The following is a 21,566-nucleotide window of genomic DNA, read 5'->3' on the forward strand; positions in this document are numbered from 1 at the left end:
GACCTCCACCAGTAATTCCCTGCTGCTCCTTGCCTTTTAACTCATCTCAGAGGCAGGTCGGGGAACAGGGCATGAAGAGACACTCCTGTCATCTTGGTAGCAGCCTTGGAAAACGCCCAGTCTTCACCTCCAACAGGAGAGCGATCTGCTTAGTGTGTAATTCCTTGTCTTGCAAATAATGCGGTGATGTTGTTAACCATGATGTTGAACTTTGAGCAAAGCTGCCGAATTCTTGATGAAAAATTTGACTTGTCTCCCTCTTGTCTGCCTGTTGGTTTCATGCGTGTAATTTCCGAATGTGTGTAGGAAAGGAGCATTTTCTTTTTACATTCTCTGCTGCTGGGATGAATACTTGTAAGAAAACCTGTGGCTTCCAATGATGAAAGAAGATGTGAAGGAGGGCAGGCAGGGCCTGGGGTGGAGATGCAGTTGCTAGCAACATCATCTTCGTAAGAACTGCACAGGAGATGTTAAATCTGGGGGCACGTCTTTTTCTAGGAGGAAGAGCACTAAATAATGGCTTGCTGGTTTATTATTAGTAGAGTGCTGTGTTTCCCTAGTCTAGTTTGTTCCATCTGGTCATCTGCTTTAAGGCTAGGAGGCAGAATGTAGTAGAAGGAATTCTGGATTAATGACCAAGAGACCTTCATTCATTGCTGGCTTTACCTCTCTGTGGATGAGTTCTTTAACCTCTCTGGGCCTCTGCTTTTCACCTTAAAATCAGACGGGCTGGTTGTTAAATTAGATCACTTCAAGGGATATTTTACTTTCCGGGATGTTCAACTGTAGTTACCTAGGTGTATTCTGAAAGTATCTTGATCCATGTACCATTGCAGATTTAACAAACTACCAACCCACCCTCCCTGTCTCCACCATCAAAAAAAAAGTAATAGATTTTTTTTCAAGAAAGGGAAATCCTGTCTCTTGTGGAGACTGAACAAATAATGCTGCTAAATTCGTAGAATTGTTCTTGGAAAATAAATGTGTAAACTCAGAAATGATTTTTTGCTTTTCATTCCAAGTGTACTGGCCCTAAGTACCCTCCACATTTGTGTGCTGTGAATCAGGGCAGCCTGGTGCTCCGAGGGGCTGTGAGAGCTGTTCAGCGCCCTGCCTGTGGAGTAAGGGAGTCTGGAAGTAATAACGGTACCTATTGCACAGGGTTGTTTTGGGCACTTAATTAGATAATCCTCCTCAAATATTTAGCAGAGTGACTGGCTGTAGTATGTACCCAACACAAGATGACTGTTATTACCATTGATGCTGAAAAGCTGGACAAATATATTATGGCTCCAAAGCATATGGTCTAATGCATGCAAACAGGGGCTGAGATGTGTAAAAAGCTCTGCTCTCTGGTTTTTGGGGTGTGGCGTTGTCTTCCCTGTGATTCTGAAGTCATCTTTAAAAGAAGTTGTTGGGTGCATCTAGAAGGTGATGGTGGAGTTCAGAAGTTGATATTAGAAGTTTTGGATGGTGGCAGAATGTGTCGGGACTGACCCAGGCCCCTCACCCCTGCCATGGGACCACACTAGGCCACAGCAAGGCGCGGTGTGGACGTGCGGGGGCGGGGTGGGGGGAGGCGGCTGCGACCCAAGACCTGCTTTGTCTCCTTCCCTTCTTCTCTCCATTTCTGCCCAGAAATTCCACCAACTGGAATTAATTTTCTCTAAAGAGAGACAAATGTGTCTGTAAATCACCCTCCTCCGGGCATGAAAAAAATGTACTTCAAAAAGAGAAACAAGCTGCGTTTAATTCACATAATTAACTTTCTTCATAAGTGTTATCCTTTCCGAGCCAGTAACTCTTAGTGAGACTGCTCTTTTTCCTGAGGTACAGACACCCTTTTGAATCCGCTCAAGTGCATGTGGGCCCCGATAGAAATGAAGGCAAAACAGCCCTGGAGCTGGGAGGGGCCTGCCCCTCGATCTCTGCGCCGGTGACTTTCTGTCCCCTCGCAGGAGGGAGTGCGCGCTTAGGGGTGGTTGTGGCCGTGGGTGGGAGCTCTTCCAAAACAGTGGTTTAAACTCGGCATCTCCTTGATCAGCAGGAAGGGGCCTACTTCCTCAGAAGCAGCTTTGCAACCATGGTTAATTTGAGGGCCGAATTTGAAGCAAACCTTTGAAGCTATTTAAAAATTAGTGAGCTTAATAGGATACTTTATCTTCATCTGCATGAGCAAAGCCCTGCTGGGATCACCGAGTCTGATTTCTTTATTGAAATCATCATAGTCCACTGGGTTCAGGCGCAGGCTCCGGGTGGTCGAGAGCCATGTTTCTTTAGTTTCGTTCGTACAATGCTAGGCACAATGTTTAATGAATGTTACAGAGTGGCTTCATGCACGGCAGTTGCCAGATAAAATAAAAATATTGGTGATTTATCTCTTTGGCTTCTTTTCATCTCCCTTTTATGGCTCTCCTCTCCCTAGGCTGCTCCCCAGGCCCTGGGAACCTTCTTTCTACTCCCCTTTTTTCCAGAGCCATCCAGTGCCTTTCCTCCCACCCTCAGCCTTCCTTTCCTCGGCTCCGTTGTGCTCAGGTTCTGTTTCTCCATGGTTCCTCCATCTGCATCATGACTGTCCTGCTTCTGTCCCCCATTCTGACTTGTTATCAGCTCACTGCCCATTAGAGAGAATCTGATAAATTAAACTTACTCCCAACGTACTTGTTTTGAAGAGAGGACAGAGCCTGCACCATAGAGAGAGACTTGCAGTAGGGGAATTGCAGGCACTGACATAGCAGTGATGGGGTGGGATGGAGAACTATTCTAGCAATAGGCCTGTACCCCTTTAATGCAGGCCACACCTTTATTCTGTTAGCCCAGGGTTTTGATCACTGAATTTAGTAGTTAGAAGGGAGCCTTCAAGACTCCAGTTTCCTTGTTTTTTTTTTTTTTTTTTGTAGATCTTCTTTCTTTCTCTTCTTTGAGAATATTTGCTGAAGAGTGGATCGTATGACAGGCATGATACTAAGCAATGTTGCATGCATTATCTTGTTGAATCCTCACAGCTGCCTTGTGAAGCTGGCACTGTTATTGTCATTCCCATTTTGTAGCTGAGATGACTAAGGCTTAGAGAGGCTGGGTAGACTTTACAGGTTCACTCAGCCAAGACTGGAACCTAAGCAGCCAGACTCCAGATCCCAAAGGCTGTCGTCAAGGGACGGGCTAAGGGTGGTTACCCCTCTCAAGGAGATGATGTCTGGAGCATGGCTGCGCTCCCCACGGAACTGCACTATCTCCAAGACCCGCCTCTTCCCCCAGAACAGATCCACTGTCTGTACAAGGGAGTCAAACATCCCTTCCGTATTTTGTGCGGAATCTCTAAGGGTTACCAACCTTATGCAAACAGAAAAGAAGGTCCCTAGCGTCTTGGATGTTTCTGTCTTTCTGGCCAAGACTTAGTTTTAATCATAAAGACTTGGCTTTGATCATAAAATTTTATGGAGTAAGTGGAAGTTTCAAGTGATATAAAGGCTTGAAGTCCTTGGAATGCAATTATTTCTCAAAGCTTGGAACTTGCTGAATTTTATTAGATAACATTTGAGCTGCTTTAACTCTTGTGCTCATGACAGATGTCTATTTTCAGTTATGATCCTCTGACTTGCCAATATTTTCTTTTAGAATTGAAAACGGATTTGTGACTATTTAATGAGTTTAATATTAGAAAAGTCAAGGTTTAAGCTACAACCTGAAGAAATGAACAAGGGCATATGGAAATGTTTGCTAATTGGGCCTCAGGCTTTTGGATAGCATATCTAAGTCAAATCAACACATATTTACTATTTCTTTAATTACTTGGAAAGGAATACGAGTAAATCAGAAGGATGATAATCTTTGTCTGAAGTGAGCTACCATGCTGGACCAAGCGGCATGGTGACACAAATGGTACCTGATTAGGTGAGATGTCTGGGCTGGGAACCGGAAATGCTAAAGTTAAATCTATTATGCAGCTTCAGCCTTCTGAATTCTGTCTTCAGTGAGCAAACAGTGGACTCAGTTTGTTGACTGTGGGCCAGTACGTTCATACCCTTTATTTAAAAATCAAATTAACTGTAGTCTTTAAACAGAATCGTTTATTCATCTGCTCAAGTCACCTGGCTTTAAGCTGGGTTTCTCCAAAATCGGCACTCAGGTGAGAGTTTGGGAGAGGTACATCTTTTTCACCTGTATTTGTCACCGATGGAATTATTTTTAAAGAAGCATCCTTTTCAGAACAAAATAAGAATATACCCCTTGGATGGCAGTACATACTTTAACATAAATTTATGTGACTAAAAGTTGGATACAGATCAAAATGTTTTTCTTATATGTCTATTCCTGTAGATTCTGAATTTCTTTTTAAGCTCATAGTCAAGAGAAATAGATGTTTAGATAAAGCCATATTCTCATTAGAAGCCTTTTTTTTTCTTTCAATTGCAGCAGTGTGGTCTTGAAATTAGATGACGCATGGTCTAGCAATGTCTAGGAAGTTGTAGAGATTACCACAATACCAAAGTTCCAGCTTCCCCCATTCATTAATTTTCTGAACTGGCCATGTTGAGGCCACACCTCCTCTGTCCTCAGAGGAAACCATGGTGCTGAGTGAAGTAAGATTCTACTCTAAGGCTCCATGATGTCAGGGTTGCCCTAGCTTAATCCTGTCCTCTTGTTTTGCTGCATCCTGTGTAACTCCATTCAACATAGACTTTTCATCAGTTTTTGTGGTTTTCAATGTGTATAAAATTCTCTTCAAGGCGTGTCCCCCTGTCCCCTCTCTGATCGCCCCTATACGCAGGGTGGCCCTGCCATAGTCTGTGCTTGGGGACAGCTAGAGGACACGACACTGCTGTGACTCTCTCCAGAAGGGCAGCCCACCTTGATTCCTCCCAGGGGCCATGGGGGAGTTCTCACCAGCCCCAAAGTGAATTCTTCAGAGACATTCATTCCAGCTGGAGTGGCTGGGGCTTTGGGAGCAGAGCCGGGAAAAAGGACGCAGAATGACCCTGACTATCTTCGACATGTCATTGCCAAGGCTGACAACTCCTCTTCTCCCATTTCCAGGCAGAGGTGAGGAACTAGGGCCAGTGGGTAGTGACACTTGGTGTCCAGGTTCAAAGGCCATTGCTCATGATCACCAGTAAAGATTCTGTGTGTTTTACCATAAAAGGTCTATCTGGAAGCAAAACAGAGAATGAATCTAACTGCGTCTACTTTTTTTTTTTAAATAAACTTTAGTAAGAAATGTAGATGACTGAGAGTAGCTTAAACAATAGTAACTGCTAACATATGTGAAATTTCTGCAAGAGGACATTGTTTCCATTCTCTGATGGTGTTTTTTTTTTTCATCTGGGGAAGCCGATTGAAGCTTGATTTTAGATATGAATTTTTTTTCCCCTTAAAAGTAACCGGGTGGCAGGGGTACAGTAAGTCTGCTATGAATGTTGTTGAAATGTGTAAGAAGGGAGAGATTCAGACGGAATACACACAATTACAAGTTTCTTTAAGTCCAATTGCATTGTGCTTTTACACATCTGGGTAATTAACCAAGCATTACATTCTCTCTAGACTATTTTTACAAGTACAATATGCTCCTAACGTGATTTCCATTAGGCTGTTTCAAACATTTAAGAACTCAGAAAGATTGCAGACTGAGATTCAAAACCACTATTCAGTTGCCATGTTGAGACCTTTTTCTCCCGGGGGGGAAATAAAAGACTGAGAGCTGAATTCTGAGATCCTTCTGATGTAAGAGGAAAACTGGAGGTTTATTGCTTCTTTCAGCTCCAGCAAATACAAGCATATCCAAACATACCCTAATATCTCTGGCCCTTCTTGTCAGAGGTGAGCTCAAAATACGGTCACCATGGGGCAAATGAGCCGTGCAAGAACAGTGCTGGGAATGCAGCTTCTTTACAGATTAGGAAGGAATAATTACTAAGGGCAGACTGAAATCCTGCTGTGTTGATTGCTAACCAAGTTTGAATTATTATGTTTGATAAATATGTTTATCTGGCTGAGTTCCTCATTTGAAGGTCACTGCTGAATTCTAAAATAGTGTGTGTTCAGATAGCTTCTGGTCATGCTTTTCCTCTTCCCTTTTATAATTGCTTTGATGCTGTTCCGAGCTTTTATGAGGCCAGGGTCTGACCCGCTGGTGGAAGGTTACTGTTAATTCACAGACTTGGGGAGCTTCATTGGCCAGCTGCTGCCCACATTGGTGAACACGAGCCAGAGATCAGAGAAACCACAGGGCTGATAGTTGTGGTTGCTGTTGCTTTAGTCGTTGTTGTGGACAGAACTCAGAACAAAAGAAGCAAGAGTTCATAAAATTACAGAGTCACAATGATAAGTCCTAAGGAGCCATTTCTGACCTAGCAGACAACGACACCTACCTTCCTCCCAGGAAGAATGGGGTTCTAGTCTATTTAAAATATATCCAGAAAAGGGAAAACTGGGTAAAAAGTAAAGCATTCTTGAGTTATTTTCTGGTTGTCTTTTAAAATGCTTGCGGTGGTCAGAGAATCGTTAAATTGAGAAACGAATGGTTCAGGAAGAATAAACAAGCCTGATCTTGAAGAAAAAAAAAAAAAGAAATCTGTATCAACAAGGAGAATGAAAAATAATTGAAATTTCACTGTAATGTTTCAGTGTCTGTTTTCCATAAAATAATCCTATAATTGTCTGCTGTGTGATAGCCTGAGTCACTCAACCAGGGGAATGAGTAATGACAACAGCAGTGAAGGATTTGTCACACTGACATAGGGCAAGAAGGTGTGTGATAGTTATTAGAAAGCAAAAACTGAGGTAAACATCATCATTGTTAGCTTAGCAGATGTGGACTGAAAGTTGAGAGATGTGTTTTGGACGTGATTATAGAAGTACCCATTTCACTGGCTCATTTTTTGCAAATGATCCACTAAGCAGGTGTGTAGTGGATAAACGCAAGGATGGGTCCCACCTTAGGGGGCTAGAGACCCATAGTCTATTCCAGAACTGTTGACTGAAATGTGATTTGATATGAGAAGTGGGAGATGTGGAGGCAGCCATGCCCGGATAGAATTCAAGGTGGGCACATAATTGAAATGCATAGACCTTTGTTTCCATCATTTTAAGTATAGGAAGATAATGTTAACTTCACATTGGTTCAAGTTAAAATAGGCAAAATAACCTGTTCATAGTAGAAGCTCAGAAACTTGAGTGGGTATTCCTTCTTAATTTCCTGCCAGAATACTTCCCAGATACATATGAGGGTCACAAGGGGAAAGGTGCCATAAAAATGTGGCTGTGTTAGCTTAAATTTGTCATCACTGCCTATAAAGTACATAGCCTTCCATCTCAAAACGAGTCAAGAGAGGTGTATTATTGCCAGGTCCTATAATAACACAACTTGAATGATAACATCACTGGAAGGTATAATTTTTAGCATTTGTACTAATTTCCAATAGAGAAGAAATGTTTATAAGTAATGTCAGATGGGTCATTCATTTATCAGATATGTTTTTATGTATCTACTATGTGTTGGGTAATGTACACATTGTGGAAATAATAAGCCACAAAGTGGTAAACTTGGCCTTACCACATTTGAGTTAAGTTTTCCATACTGTATTTTCAAAAGAAATTGTGAATTTTACAAGTTTTGTACTTTATTCGTCTTTGTGTCTATTCAAGTATCTACCATGATGCCTTTGACAGGAGAGTTGCCCAATAAACCGTCGCTGAGTGAAGACTGTATGATACATCTTTACCAGTGAAATGATTACTAAAGAAAATTTGCTTTTGGGGGTCAATTTACAAAAATTTTATTTAATAAATGTTCACTTACTGTCCTTAAAAAGAGAATATAGCAGAGTTATACAACAAACCAAATTTCAGACATGTAAACACATCTTTATATGACTGAATGGAAGCTAAAATGTACTCATGAGTATGAGTGGGTAAGGCACTTTGATTCAGTACTTTGCCTAAATAATTATTGTTACACCAGAAGGCTGCATCAGTGAGGTAACCTTGTAAAAATTATGTACAGTACATTCTTCTATCATAACGTGGAAGGGGTTTAGGATTTGGAGTAGGTCAGACCAGAGTTAATTCTGACTCTACCACTTAACCTCTCTGAGCCCCACTGTCCTCATGTTGAGATGGGAATAATGATAACTCCAACAAATGATTATGGTACGGAATAAATGACAGCTCTCCGAAATCCTCAGTCTTTCAGCTACAGACCCCTGAAGAGCCTTGGAAGTGTTGTAGAAGTTTTGCAGACTCACGTGCAGCCACATGGTGCACCTAGTCTGTCTTGAAAAATACATGCATTGCTGTTTTTCAAAGGCGTGTAGGTTAATTCAAGACTCATTCATTTAACAACTGTTTGTTGAGCACAAACAAATAAACAGCATCAGGCACAGGGAGTGCACTCATAAACAAAACAGACAGATATCCCCGTGTCCATGGATCTACTGTGGATAAGGGAGGAACAATACACAAGATAAATAAGTAAACGTTTTCTGGAGATGGATAAAGATTAAGATGAAAAAGGAGAGAAGGGGAATATAAACTATCAATAAAAGGGATGTGGGGGGAGGATATAGCTCAAGTGGTAGAGGACATGCTTAGCATGCACGAGGTCCTGGGTTCAATCCCCAGTACCTCCTCTAAGAGTAAATAAATAAATAGACCTAATTACCTCCCTCCCCCTGCCAATAAATAAATAAATAAAATTTTAAAAATAAATAAATAAATAAAAGGGATGTGAAAATTTTAGATAGGGTGGCCGGGGAGGGCCCCCTTCAGAAGTTCTCACTTAAGGAAACGAGGGAGTTAACCATATGAATATCTGGGGACCATTCTAGTGTCAGGAACAGCTAATGCAGCAGCACTGGCAGGGGGACCAATAGACGTCACAATTATGATTTGGTCCAAGAGGGGTTGGAGATGAATGAGCAAGGGGATTGTGGGGACGATGTTAGTGATGAGGCCAGATCACATCAGCCCTTATGCCTCAGAAAAAGCCCTTTGCTTTTGCTTTGAGGGAGATGGCAAGTCATTAGAGGGTTTGAGCAGAGGAGTGGCATGATCTGATTTCACAGACCACTGTCTGGAAGTTAGACTGGATGAAGCTAGGGGCAAAAGCAGAGCCCCACTGAGGGCACTACTGCAAGAATCCAGGTGAGAAGTGATGGTGACCTGGAGCAAGGTGATGGAGTCAGGGTGTGAGAAGACACTGGGTTCTGGATGTGTTTTGAGAGAAGAGGTAGAGTGGATAAGATTCGCTGATGGCCTCTTCTGCGGTGGGAGTGAAAGAGGCAAAGACCGGCACCACGATTTTCGGCCGAAGCAGTTGGAAGAACAGAGTTAACATTAGCGGAAGGGAGGCTGCAAGGAGGGCTTGGGGATCGGAGGGCTTCACCTTGAACGTGTGAAGTTTCATGTCAGACATACAAGTGGAGATGTCAGGAAGGTGACTTTTTAATGGCAGATAGACAAAACTATTTTTAAATATTGCTGAACCAATAGTAGCTTTTTCAGCATCATCTAAAAGCAGAATTATTATCATGTTTGTGTCTGCAAAACGTTTTGAAATTGAAAAAGAACCTTGTACTGGAAAAGCTTGGGAGCAGATATAAGTTCACGTGACCATTTTTGTAGCCAGTAAATATTTTTCCCTTTCCTCTTCCTTTTATACATGTTAATTTTGAATTTTACATCATTATACAGATTTTTGAAATCTTAATTCTGTCTTTGAGATTTTTTTTCTTTTGAAATAAAGCTTGCAGTGGAACTTTCCGGTAAGAAAAACCCTAGGCGTGGCAGAATTATATTCAGCGGTGTCCGTGTTATTTTCTTTTGGAAGGAAATTAGAGTGTTCACTTATGACATGTTCACTTATTATTTTTTGTGCTCCTAACCTGTGACTTGCATGTCACTTGGTGCTATTAGGGATGACCAAAGAAGGAAGGTACAGAACTCTTTGCTATCGTGGAATTAACAACATGAAGTTAAGAAATACAGGATGTGTCCGTGGAAATACTGCTTGTTTTATTGTGATTTTAATTAGCAGAAACCCCTCATTTTGGTAGCATCAATCTGTGATGGGTCATTTTAACGTCTCCCTTTCTCAGTCTTATGCCGGGAAATACGTGCCAGCCATCGCCCACTATATCCACATGCTCAATCCCGTGATGACCACGAAGATCAACCTGAAAGGAATTGCTCTCGGAGATGCATATTTCGATCCCGAGTCAGTAGGTGGCTCCTTTTTCCTTTGTATTTTGTTCTTTCAGGAGATTAAACCCCCTTTAATCAGATGGAGGCTCCTCTTACCCTAGATACCTAGCTTAATAAAGGGAAATACTGTGGCCCCGTTGACTTTCTAATCATTTAAATCTTCTAATTTTTACCAAATGTTTTACCGTGTCAACTTACTATGTCAGCCTACGTTGGCTGCGAGCGCAAGTGTAAGCATGTGTATGTATGTTTGGGTGTGCATGTGTTTGGTGCTCTTGTGTATATGTGTGTTGTAAGAGTGTGTGGTGTGTGGTTTGTGTGTGTGTATGTTTTGTGTATGTGTGTTTGTGTGGTGTATTTGTGTGTCATGTGGGCATTGTGTGTGTGGTGTGTATGTTTGAGTAGGGTCTGTGTGTGTGTGGTACATGTTGTGTGTTGTGTATGTGTGCGCTGTGTGCATATTTTATGTATGTGGGGGGTGTGTGTTGTCCTGCACCACTAACTCCAGCATGAGACTGACAAATTACAAAAAGGTATCTCGCCAAGCAGGTGGGCTGGGCGTCCCTCATGTCCCTCTCTCTCCCTGTGGCGTTTGTGTTTGCCCCTTTTCTCCTCAGGTCATAGGGGGCTATGCAGCGTTCCTGTTCCAAATTGGCTTGTTGGATGAGAAGCAGAGAAAGTACTTCCAGGAGCAGTGTGACGAGTGTGCGAAATACATCCAGGAGGAGAAGTGGTCTGCAGCCTTTGAAGTGAGTCTGGGGTGCGCACTGCCCTGGAGCAATGAGAACCATCTGAGAAGGTCCTCAAAGCTCTGTGGTGCCTGGCTTTTTGTTGTTAGAGAAGGTGTATCTGTGGTGTGTCTGCAATCAGGAGGTGAGATGAGTGGGCTCGGAATGAAGAAAAGAACAGTCTGGGTTCCTTTGCATTTACTTTTGGCAATATTTTAAACCTGAGATCACCGCGGGGTATTTATCTAACTGTGTCTTTCATTAACTGTTCTGATGTCTAAATGCTGCGTAGCCCTCAAGGCATCCCCACCATAAGGGAATCAGATGAGAGGAGGCAGCCTAGGTGGTGGACGCACGTGCTTCCACATGTGCTCAGACCCTTCGGAGGGTGATATCCACACACGGGGCTCCAGCTGGAGAAGTAGCCACGGGGTAACAAATGTCACATGTTCCTGTGTGTCAGGAACAAAGATGACAAAGGGTGATCATTTGAAACTTCTACAAAGAACGATTGGTATTTGTAGACATTGTCACATGGCTCTCCTAACACTGAATTTGAGGATAGAATAATATGGTTATATCCTTCACCTCCCCTCCTTTTTTTTGGTTGTTGAAAACACAGGACTATACTAACTACTAGGATACAGGAGGGGCTTGTCTGTTTGGCCAGTGCAGACAAAGATCATGTGTAAACCATCTTCCTTGGGGGTTTTTGCCACCTTTGCCATAGAGCCGTCATGTTTGCTGCATTAGTAAATGAGGCAGAGAGTGAATTTGGAGGACTTTAATCTTCTTGTAATTGGAAGCACATCCTGTCACAGTTCACTTAACAGCATTGTTGTTATTAAGGCTGAGGCCTGATGTTAATAATCTTTTAGCCGCTGCAGGTCAGCTGGTTCAGATCAAAACAGGAGACATACAAACTTATGGAGAAGGGTGGGGTGACATTTTACAAATAGGATGCCAGGGCCCTACCTGAAATCCCCCAAGGCAGTGACTGCCCTTGCTATGAATTCTGATAGGAGCAAGCTGCCTGAGTGGTGGGGCTCTCCGGAAGTCCCGAGCCAGCCTGCAGGACGCCGACGGGCTCCCCTTTCCGTGTCTGGACACCTGATATGGCAGCAGAGTGTAGATTCAGAATTTCTTGTGCAGTTATGAATGCAAGGGAAGAAGATCTTATCAGGGACGTGTTGGGTTATTGTTCAACTTGAAATCACAATATTTTCAAGACTGGCTTTAGGCTGTCTGCTGTGGTAGGCAGAAAAGGTAAATAGGAGTAAACTTTTAGAATTAATACGAAATGTTGCATCACATCAGACCCATCTGGAAGTGAGACATTTGATGTGTTTTTGAAGACACATACAGGGATTAAGCAATGTCAAGAACAAGAACATTTGGTAGACTCAGAGGAATAAAGAAAGCAGAAAAGATGTTTGTGAGTGATCCAGCAGCCTCAGCACCCACAGGATTAATGAAGCTGTTGAAAAGTTCAGGTATTTTATGTATTCAGAGATAATGAGAAGATGGCACCAGAAAATAGAGGAAAAAAAAATCCCTTCTCCAAAAAAAAAAAACAAACCTTGAAAGTATGCAGTGTCTCTGTGACCAACGGTCCAAATCTTGAGTGAGAAATTAAAAGAATGTTGCTTTCTCAAGGGAAATCGATAAAATGATACTTAGGAAAGTAAGCATGTAGAGGTAAAATATGTTTCAACTTATGCAATAGAAGACTCCAAGAAATCCTGAAACCCAAGAGAGTACAAATGTCAAAATCGTAAGCCTAAATAATGAAGGCTTTTTGATGTTCTGATCCCTTAAAATGATTTAGTTAATCAAAAAGCAGTAACTCAGAGCTGGAGGGAACTTTAGAGATTGCCTTCTCACCTGACACATGTCCACACACATCCACATTTCACTAACGAGAATGTTGAGCCCCAGAAGGGTGCAATCCATTGCCAAAAGCCACATCGTAGATTGTGGCAGGCCTCAGGCTAGAATTATCCCCCCAGTTCCCACCCCAGTATTTCTCCTGTGGTCATTTTCAGGCCTTCTATAAAAATCCTGGGACGCCTTAGAGGTATCGTGAGATATGCAGTGGCTGATCTCTGGTCCTGTACTGTCTCCATTACCATGACAATGTTCTGGATCAGAGTTCTCCGGGTGAAACAAGTTTAGACCAAAAACTGGATCCCCCTGGTCTTGACCACCCACCTTTTTTGTTTGACAGCAAATGATTTTTGGCCCCTTCTAAAATCAAATCCATTCTTAAAGATTGAATTTATATTCCCATTGGTGTTGAAGATAATTTCTAATGATGAATTCTAGAAATGCTGCATGCCATGCATTCAAGACCACTGCCAGCTTACAGTGTCCCCTCTGGGTGGACAAATTAGAAAAAGACATCTCGTCTGGGCTGCCATAGTCCTGTGGGACTAGGGTTTAGGGTTTGGCAAGTAGATGCCACCATTGTGTGTGGATAAAAGGTGGCCATTTCTCCAGACAGCCCTAATCGAGGTCATCCATCCTGGCAAGCGGGTTCTCTGGTTCTGCCCCTTCTCACACCTCAGCCAGCATCCCTGTATAGTGCACATTCTGCACAGCCAGATGCAGTGGCCCTGAGCAACCACAGCATTGCTAGAGCATACTTACCACCCTCCATCCACCCCCTGCTTTCCACATTAAAGATCCTTTTAATGCTTGGTCCCTAACCCTGTGGCAGTAGTCACTTGGCTAATTAAGTTGTTTCATATTTGAAAAAAAACTGATCTAATAAAATAATGAAGCATTATATGAAACCAAAAAGGATAGCAAGAAAAAAATGAAAGACTAGGAGGGACTGCAGTCTGACTGTTGGGGAGCTAGTATGTGTGGGGTTGAGCGTGCAGGCTGGAGGGTCATGGCCAGCGTTTGACTCTCTCCTCTGACATTATTAGTGAAGTGTCCTTGGCAAGGTACTTGGCCTCTATGTGCCTCCATTTCCTCACCTGTAAAATGAGGATACTAACATCTTAGCTCAAAAGAAACCCAAATTCGTTCTTGGTAGATGGTTTTGAAAATGTGCTGGTCACTTCTTAAAATTCTTTTACAAGAGCCCCTTACAGCTCAGTGTCCTCATCCCCCAAAATCCTGATGTTCCCAGCCTCATCTGTGACTGTTTCTTTCATCATCTTGCTCTACCCAAAACCTGCTTCTCCCCACAGCCCTCTTAAGTGGAGACTGTGTTCTCTCTTTCTTACTTCATACCACTTGGTTCATAGTTAGAGTAAATGTCTCCTTGCTCCATATTGCTGCTTCCAGATCATGTTTCCTCCCTCCTAAAGCACTGAGCTTTGAATCTCATGTCCTCACATGATACCCCCCCCCCCCTTCTTGGAGTTATCTTCCAACCTCTGGCTTACACCTTCTCATTCTCTGAATATTTTGGCTCCCGCCTCATTGTCACTTTCCAGCGTTATTCTTGCCATCATTTCTGGTGATTGAAGTTTCCACATTGATGATCCTCTTTAATGCTTGGTCCCTCAGTTTCTTAGTCTCCTCTCATTTAGCGATCTTCTCCTCTTTACCTTAGCTGCTCACCCCCCAACCCCCTAAACCAACAGTCACTCCACAATCTCAGATTCAACAGATTCAAACATGTTCCTCTAGCTGCCACCTCCCATCCTCCCAGCTCACTTTCCCAAATATGCCAACTTGAATAGCTGTCCTACAACACCGTTGTCTTTCCGTCCATTGATCCCACTACCTCTCCATGATCCCCCTACCCCCACAAGTCTTAACTTCTCTAATTACCCAACTTAAGCCCAAGGTCAGTCATCACATACATTCCTAACCTATGCTCCTTTCACATTCCTCCAACTCCTTTGGTCAAACCACAATCCAGGCTAAATGCACCTCTGCACTGCTCCATGCCTGCCTCCACGCAGCTCAGCCTGACCAGAGGAAAACACACAACCTTGAAGATTGCTCTCACCCTCAGCTGATGACCAGGTCTTTAATGTCAGAAGTCCAAAGATAACTCCCACTGATTCCAAGCACCTGTGTGTATCTGCATATCCTTGCCCTCTCTGCTCATACGTGGGTGAATGGTCAACGATCATGTTATGGTGACCCCTCCCCACGGAGCTCACTCCGGCAGTGGGGGCCTTTGGGCTTGCTGTTTCCTCTGCCTGGAATGTTCCTTCCCTAGGTGTCTGCGTGGCTTGCTTCCTCCTTTCCAACAGGTCTTGACTCAAATGCCACGTTTTAAGTGAGCCCTGTTTCCTCCTCTCTGCAGTGTCCTCTGCAGTTTCCCCTGCACCCACGGTGCACACATGCGCACACACACCCATGGCACTTCCCACTCCCCTTCTCCAGGTTAGTTTCTTCCTTAGCACTTCCCACTCTCTGCTGTACTGTGCATTTTATCTATTAATCCATGTTTATTGTCCCCTCTAGAATACAAGTTCTGTGAGGGAGTGCTTTTGGTCTGTCTTATTCACTGCTGTTTCCTCGATGCTTCGGACAGTGTCTGTAGCACAGAGATGTGTGGTAATTGGTTGTTGAATGAAACATTGCAGGAACTAAACAGTTATTGAATAAATGAAATGACAAATGCCTTTATATTTTAACCCACCCTAATGTTTTCCTTGTTTTTTTCTTCCCTCTCTCCCAACCTAGTTACTGGATAAACTGCTAGATGGTGACTTAACAACAGAGCCTTCTTACTTCCAGAATGTTACAGGATGTTCTAATTACTACAACCTTTTACAGTGCACGGTAATGACAACATTTTAAAAAACCATAATAGTGTTTGCTTAAAACTTTTGGCAAAACCAGCTTCCTCTGATTTGGAAAATATTATAGCTGACTTTACACTAGACAAACATGTCCAAACTGTATTGCATTATTTGGTCTACAAATCTGTGTGATTTTTTACCCTACCAGTGTCGTATACGTTATATAATCTGACCATTGAGAATATGTGATATTCCAGATAACTCAAAAAAAAAAAAAATCTCTTATTAACACAATTTCCCCCCAGTAGAGCTTGCTATACAGATGTTCTTTTGTGAAGGACAGAGGCCAGGATTGCAGTTCTGGGTATCAGGTCCCAGAGCTCCAAACCTGTAGTGAGTTTCTTGAAAATGCCTACATTATTTGTTCTGTACTTAAGACAGCTTGGATAACCCAAACTGCCAAAGCCTTTATGAAAATGTTTGCTTTGTCTTACTTTTAACTTAAGATGTTTCATGCATTTACTGTGGCCCTCACTTCAAGCCCTCTGGAATATTTCTCGAAGTATTCAAGTATTTTCTTGTGTAAAAGTGGGCCAAAGTTGATGTCTTTCGTGTGGAATTAATGAAATTAGACAAAGGGAGCCAGAGTGGGGACTTGGCTTTGCATACTCTGTGTCTAGTGTATATGACTGTGCATTCTGTTTTTAAAATTGCCTTATGTATGAACTATTTTGTAAATAAAATATAAAGCTAATTTCAGTGAAATTTGCCAACCCTATGGTTTTGAATTTAGAGTCCACCAAGAGAAAAACATATGCTGGGCAAGAAAAAAACAAAATCTGTGATTACATTTTTCCTTGCAAACTAATGTATTCACAGTTAGCAGAAGTTGTTGGTGATTCACAGAATGGCTGATTTCAAACTTTAATGATTTTTTTTAATCCTTTTGTAACTTTTTTGAAACAGCATTTACTCCTTTTTTTTCTTTTAGCATAATGAATATTCAGAGACTTTTGTGCAGTCTTTTTTAAAATAAGGCTCATGGATAATTTTTCTTTTATCTTATGTCCTTCATAAAGTATCATCTGTTTTTACACTTGATATATTTTTCCCCTTAAATCATGGTCAGCTGATTATTTGACGTGTGTGGTTTTAACACACAGCAGAAACAGAAAAGAAATCCTTAGATTGTCATACACCACATCACCTCCTGTCCCCTTATGTCCATCTTACCTTCTTTCTCGAGAGCCTCCAACAAGGAGCAAATTGATTTTGATAATATCATCTCTTCATTTTCCCTATCTTTGCCTTGAATGGGATTTTTAATTGGAGTCACAGATTGCAAAAGATTAATTGTTACAAAAAGGAAAGTCCAGCATTTGCAAATTGGGTATTGGCTCCGAGAGTATCAGATCATCCAGATTTGTTTAGTAAAATTTAAATTTCCCCAAAACTCTCAAGTTAAAATGTTGCGGGTAGAGACTAGTTAATAATCATGTCACATCTTGTTCATTGTGGTATATGTTATGAGAAATTTGAAGCTTTCCCCAGTCCTGTTCCCTGATATCTTTCTGATGCACTCTTCTGCCAGGAACCTGAGGATCAGAGTTACTTTGGGAAATTTTTGTCCCTCCCACAAGTGAGACAAGCCATCCATGTCGGAAACCAGACTTTTAGTGATGGAGCCAAAGTTGAAAAGTACTTGCAAGAAGATACAGTAAAGTCAGTTAAACCGTGGTTAACTGAAATCATGAATAATTACAAGGTAAGAGAGTTACTTCAGTTATGATCTATTTTAGGAACTTTTCAGATTACCCAAAGCAGAGGTGACCTTCTTTTATTTGTAATTTGACTCCTGCCATTTTTCACTTTTATGATGTCTTACAAATATAAATAACAACCCTGCATTGTTTGATTTCTTTGAATTACAAGGGTTTTTTTTTTTTTTTCCCTTCTAATTAAATCACTTTCCCCTGGTAGTTCCTAGAAATGAAATTCTCTTTGGCACATGCCACCTCTCATCATTTCTTGAGGAAAGAAGGATAGCAGAGCCGAGAAGATGGCTGGCCTTGTGTAAGCCAATTTCCTTTATTGTTTGCTTTGTAACATTAATCCCAGTGAAGTCAGGGATAAATGAAATCAACTGGTTCTTCCAAAAATGCATGTTGCCTAATAATTGCATTCATTCACATCGCTCAACCACAGTCTTTTCAGTGTCTGCTTTAAGCCAGACATTGTGCGAGGGTGTTAGGTGGCAGGGATGAATGAGACATCCTTCATGGGCCTGTTTTGAGGCACATGAAGCCAAGCACTGTGCTGTCTGATTGAGATGCTCTGCCTGATTGGCTGCTGGAGGCAAAGGAGCTGTGGACCCTAGAACTCTCACCGTGAGGGAAGGGCACCAAGAAGCAGGTGACAGAGGGAGTCACCCTGTGCGTTTCTTTCCCACTACTACTCTTCTCACCTCCCCCTCCGACCCTCCAGGACTCTTACCATTTGTCTTAGGCGTGGTCTGTGGGGCACCTCGGCAGGGTAAGTGTGCTAGTGACAGAGAAGACCCCCAGCCGAGGTGATCCACTTTCTCTTAATTTCCCGGCAAGAGTGGTGTTTGGGATGAACAAAAAACAGGGCATCCAGTAACCAACTCACGAATTAGACAAAAGGCAATTGCTCTTCAAGACACTTTATTTCTCTCTGTCAAAAAGTTGTCCTAATATGCTGCTCGTATTTGAATTGACTCTTCACTGCCATTTTCTGGCATAAGGAACACACATTTCTTTCTCAGCCAAGTGAGGAGAGCATGGGACATACAGCGCACCTGAGGATGTAAACTCTCCTGTTACTGGCTAATCGTCAAACAGTGTCCAATTGCTTGATAAAGGAGAATACACTGATTAAAGATGATCTTGCATTTGGATATTTAAATATCTCTGTCTCTATTTCCCATATCGCCAAAACCTGCCAATGTGAATTCCAGTGAAATCAGACTATGTTCTAAACTGTCAAACTCTGAATCAGTTATCAGAAAAAGAGAATAGATTAGTGGTGCAGATAAACCATATTTCCATAGAGAAAGAGAATAAAGTATGCAGTGTGAGTGCAGAGCAAAAAGTGGCTATTCTTAAACAGGCTGCATATTCAAGGCTCCAGCTGACATGGCCCACAGGGCAGGAATTATCCTTGGCTTGTCTGTTAATGGTGGGGAACCTCAGTGTGTATGCAGTGGAATCAGGACAACCTAGTCTGGCTTAAAACATTAGTACCCTCATGGTTGTATTTATGTAAGACTCAGTACTAATTTGTCGTAGAAAACAGTGCACATGTTTCTACTCATAAAAACATGGAAGTCTTTTTCCAGTACTCGATTCATTTTAGCTGACGTGGAGTATCTCTGACGGGCTGAAGAAGACCTTCGTTAGTTTCTGGGAACCAACAGAACTCTTGTAGTACATCAGTTTCTGTATAGATTGCATGACAGCAGAATCCCTTTCTTGTAATGACCTACAGGAGATGTGTACTCAAAGTCATTCTTTCAGTAATTTCAGATGTTTGGTGGTAAATTGAAATATCATATTAACAATCTTCAAAATAACTAGAATGAGAAATAGCTTGTTGGACTATTAGAATTCTTCATGATCAAATTAGATCACAAAATCATCAGTATTTCTAGGAGTTACCTATAGCACACGGTGGCTATAAGCATGGGCTCTCCAGCTAGACATCTTGAGTTTGAATTCTGGTTCCACCATTCACTGGCTGTGTTCTTTAGGGGGAGAATATTTAAACACTCTGTGCTTCTCATCTATAAAATAGGATGAATAATAATAATACTTATATTTAAACCTCTTGTGAGGGTTAAATAGATTATGTATGTAAAACACTTACAGCAGTGACTGGTGGTTAGAAAGTGCTTGAAAATAAAAGCTATTACCGATGATGTTCATCACCTTTTAGTAGAGGTCTTTAAGCACCTGCCATCTACAAAAGTTATGCAAAAAAAACTGTGGAAAACACAAAAATAAAAAGATTTGACAGACATCTGGGTTCTAGTCCCATATATAAGGAGTTAGAAGCTACCATTCTGTCCTAACAACAAGTAAAACGCTGAACAAACTGAAAAATCAACAGCTCCTCTTGGATCTGTGAGAGAATTGAAGTCACAGGGCAAGTCACTTCCTCACAAATTGGAGAGACAGGCAGTTGGACACAGAGAATCACAATTTTTCTAAGCAGAAACCCATAAGCAGAAATCTCCACAGGAACTAGTGCCAGGATATGAAAACCTGAACTGTAATTCCTGAATTATTGGAGGCTCAGTGTGGATAAACCTGAGAGTTAAAAACCCCAGGGGAGTCCAGTCATGGGGGGGGGGCACACTTTTGTGAGTTTTAGCTTCAGGAGTTCTACAGTGTCCTCAGTGACTATTGGAGAAAACTCCCCTCTGCTTCTGGCAAGAAGAAGTAAAAATAACCATTTTGAGGTAGACCAGAGCATTCTGTTTTTCTTAACAAGACCTGCCCTCAGGAAACTACTTTACCAGAGCCTAGCCCATTGAGATTTTATCAGAGCCTAACCTACCTGTGGGAAGGGAAGTGCTCAACTTCAGCTCTAGCCTTCCACGTGGGGGAAAGGAAATACCCAAGTCTGGCCATCTTTAGGTATGATGTCCCACCTAAGAGGTGAAGCAAAGCACTGTGTGAAGTTCAGTCCAGGGGCAGAGGCTCCTGAAAGACTGAGACCTAATCACGGGACTACAGTGCGCTTCCCCCAGCCCCAGCACCTTACCGTCACGTTACAGGTGGCTTAGTTACCATAATTCCCTTTATCCGGTACATCATGTCCATCTTCCAACAAAAAATTACCAGGCATACTAAAAGGCAAAAAACACACTTGAAAAAGACTGAACAAGCATTAGAACCAGAGTCAGATATGACAGGAGTGTTGGAATTATCAGACCAGGAATTTCTGAAAACTATAATTAGTATCCTAAGGGCTTTAACGAAGAAAGTAGACAGCATGCAATAGCAGATGGATAATGTAAGCAAAGATATGGGGATTCTAAGAAAGAATGAAAAGGAAATGCTAGAAATTAAAACACTGTAACAGAAATGAAGAATGCCTTTGATGGATTTGATGGGTTCATTAGCAAACTATATAGCTTGAAGAAAGAATTGCTTATCTTGAGGATATGGCAATAGAAACGTCCAAAACTGAAAAGCAAAGAAAACAAAGGCTAACAATACGAGAATATCCAAAAACTGTGCAACAACTATAAAGGTATATAGCATATGCATAATGGGAATGCCAGAAAGAAAAGAGAGAAAGGAATAGAAACAAAATTTGAAGAAATAATGATTGAGAATTTCCCCAAGTTAATGTCAGACACCAAACCACAGATCTAAAGAGCTGAGAGAATACCAAGTAGGAAAAATGCCAAAAAACTAGGCATATCATATAAAAACTGTAGAAAATCAAAGATAAAGAAAAAAATTTTGAAAGAAGGCAGAGGAGAAAAAAAAAAACCTTACTTATAAAGAAGCAAAGATAAGAATTATATCTGACTACTTAGAAGCCACATATATATTATAATATATTCTCTGCATATATATGATATATACAATAAAGTTTTGAAGAAGGTAGATTGTGATTAGTACTTTGCAGAGATTTAACTGACCATGTTGTGAGCGTGTGGACTACTTAGTATGGCTATGTCTTTAAAGTCCCTCAGCACACTTTGGAGAATTATGAGACATTATGGTGGAGACAAGGACACTGATCTGCTCTCACAGAGAATTCCATCAATTTTCTTCACTGGTAGACACTGATTACATAATCCAAAATAGCAGGTAATCAAAATGATCTTTTTCTACCTGGCTCTATATGCCCATGGGTGGGCAGCAAATTTACTTGCAAATCATGTTAC

At 41.7% G+C, this 21,566-nt stretch overlaps 1 protein-coding gene across 3 annotated transcripts in view; it reads left to right on the plus strand.

The window, feature by feature from the left end:
- Positions 1-21,566, plus strand: part of CPVL (carboxypeptidase vitellogenic like) — a 105,792-nt gene that overhangs the window by 47,680 nt on the left and 36,546 nt on the right. For all 3 annotated transcript variants that reach the window (XM_010988030.3, XM_010988028.3, XM_010988029.3), the window contains exons 8-11: positions 10,095-10,217; positions 10,818-10,949; positions 15,585-15,683; positions 17,235-17,408. In XM_010988030.3, coding sequence (XP_010986332.3) covers positions 10,095-10,217; positions 10,818-10,949; positions 15,585-15,683; positions 17,235-17,408 — 528 coding nt within the window. The remainder of the gene's footprint in view (positions 1-10,094; positions 10,218-10,817; positions 10,950-15,584; positions 15,684-17,234; positions 17,409-21,566) is intronic.

This window comes from Camelus dromedarius, chromosome 7, assembly GCF_036321535.1.
Source record: "Camelus dromedarius isolate mCamDro1 chromosome 7, mCamDro1.pat, whole genome shotgun sequence".
NCBI lineage: Eukaryota > Metazoa > Chordata > Mammalia > Artiodactyla > Camelidae > Camelus > Camelus dromedarius.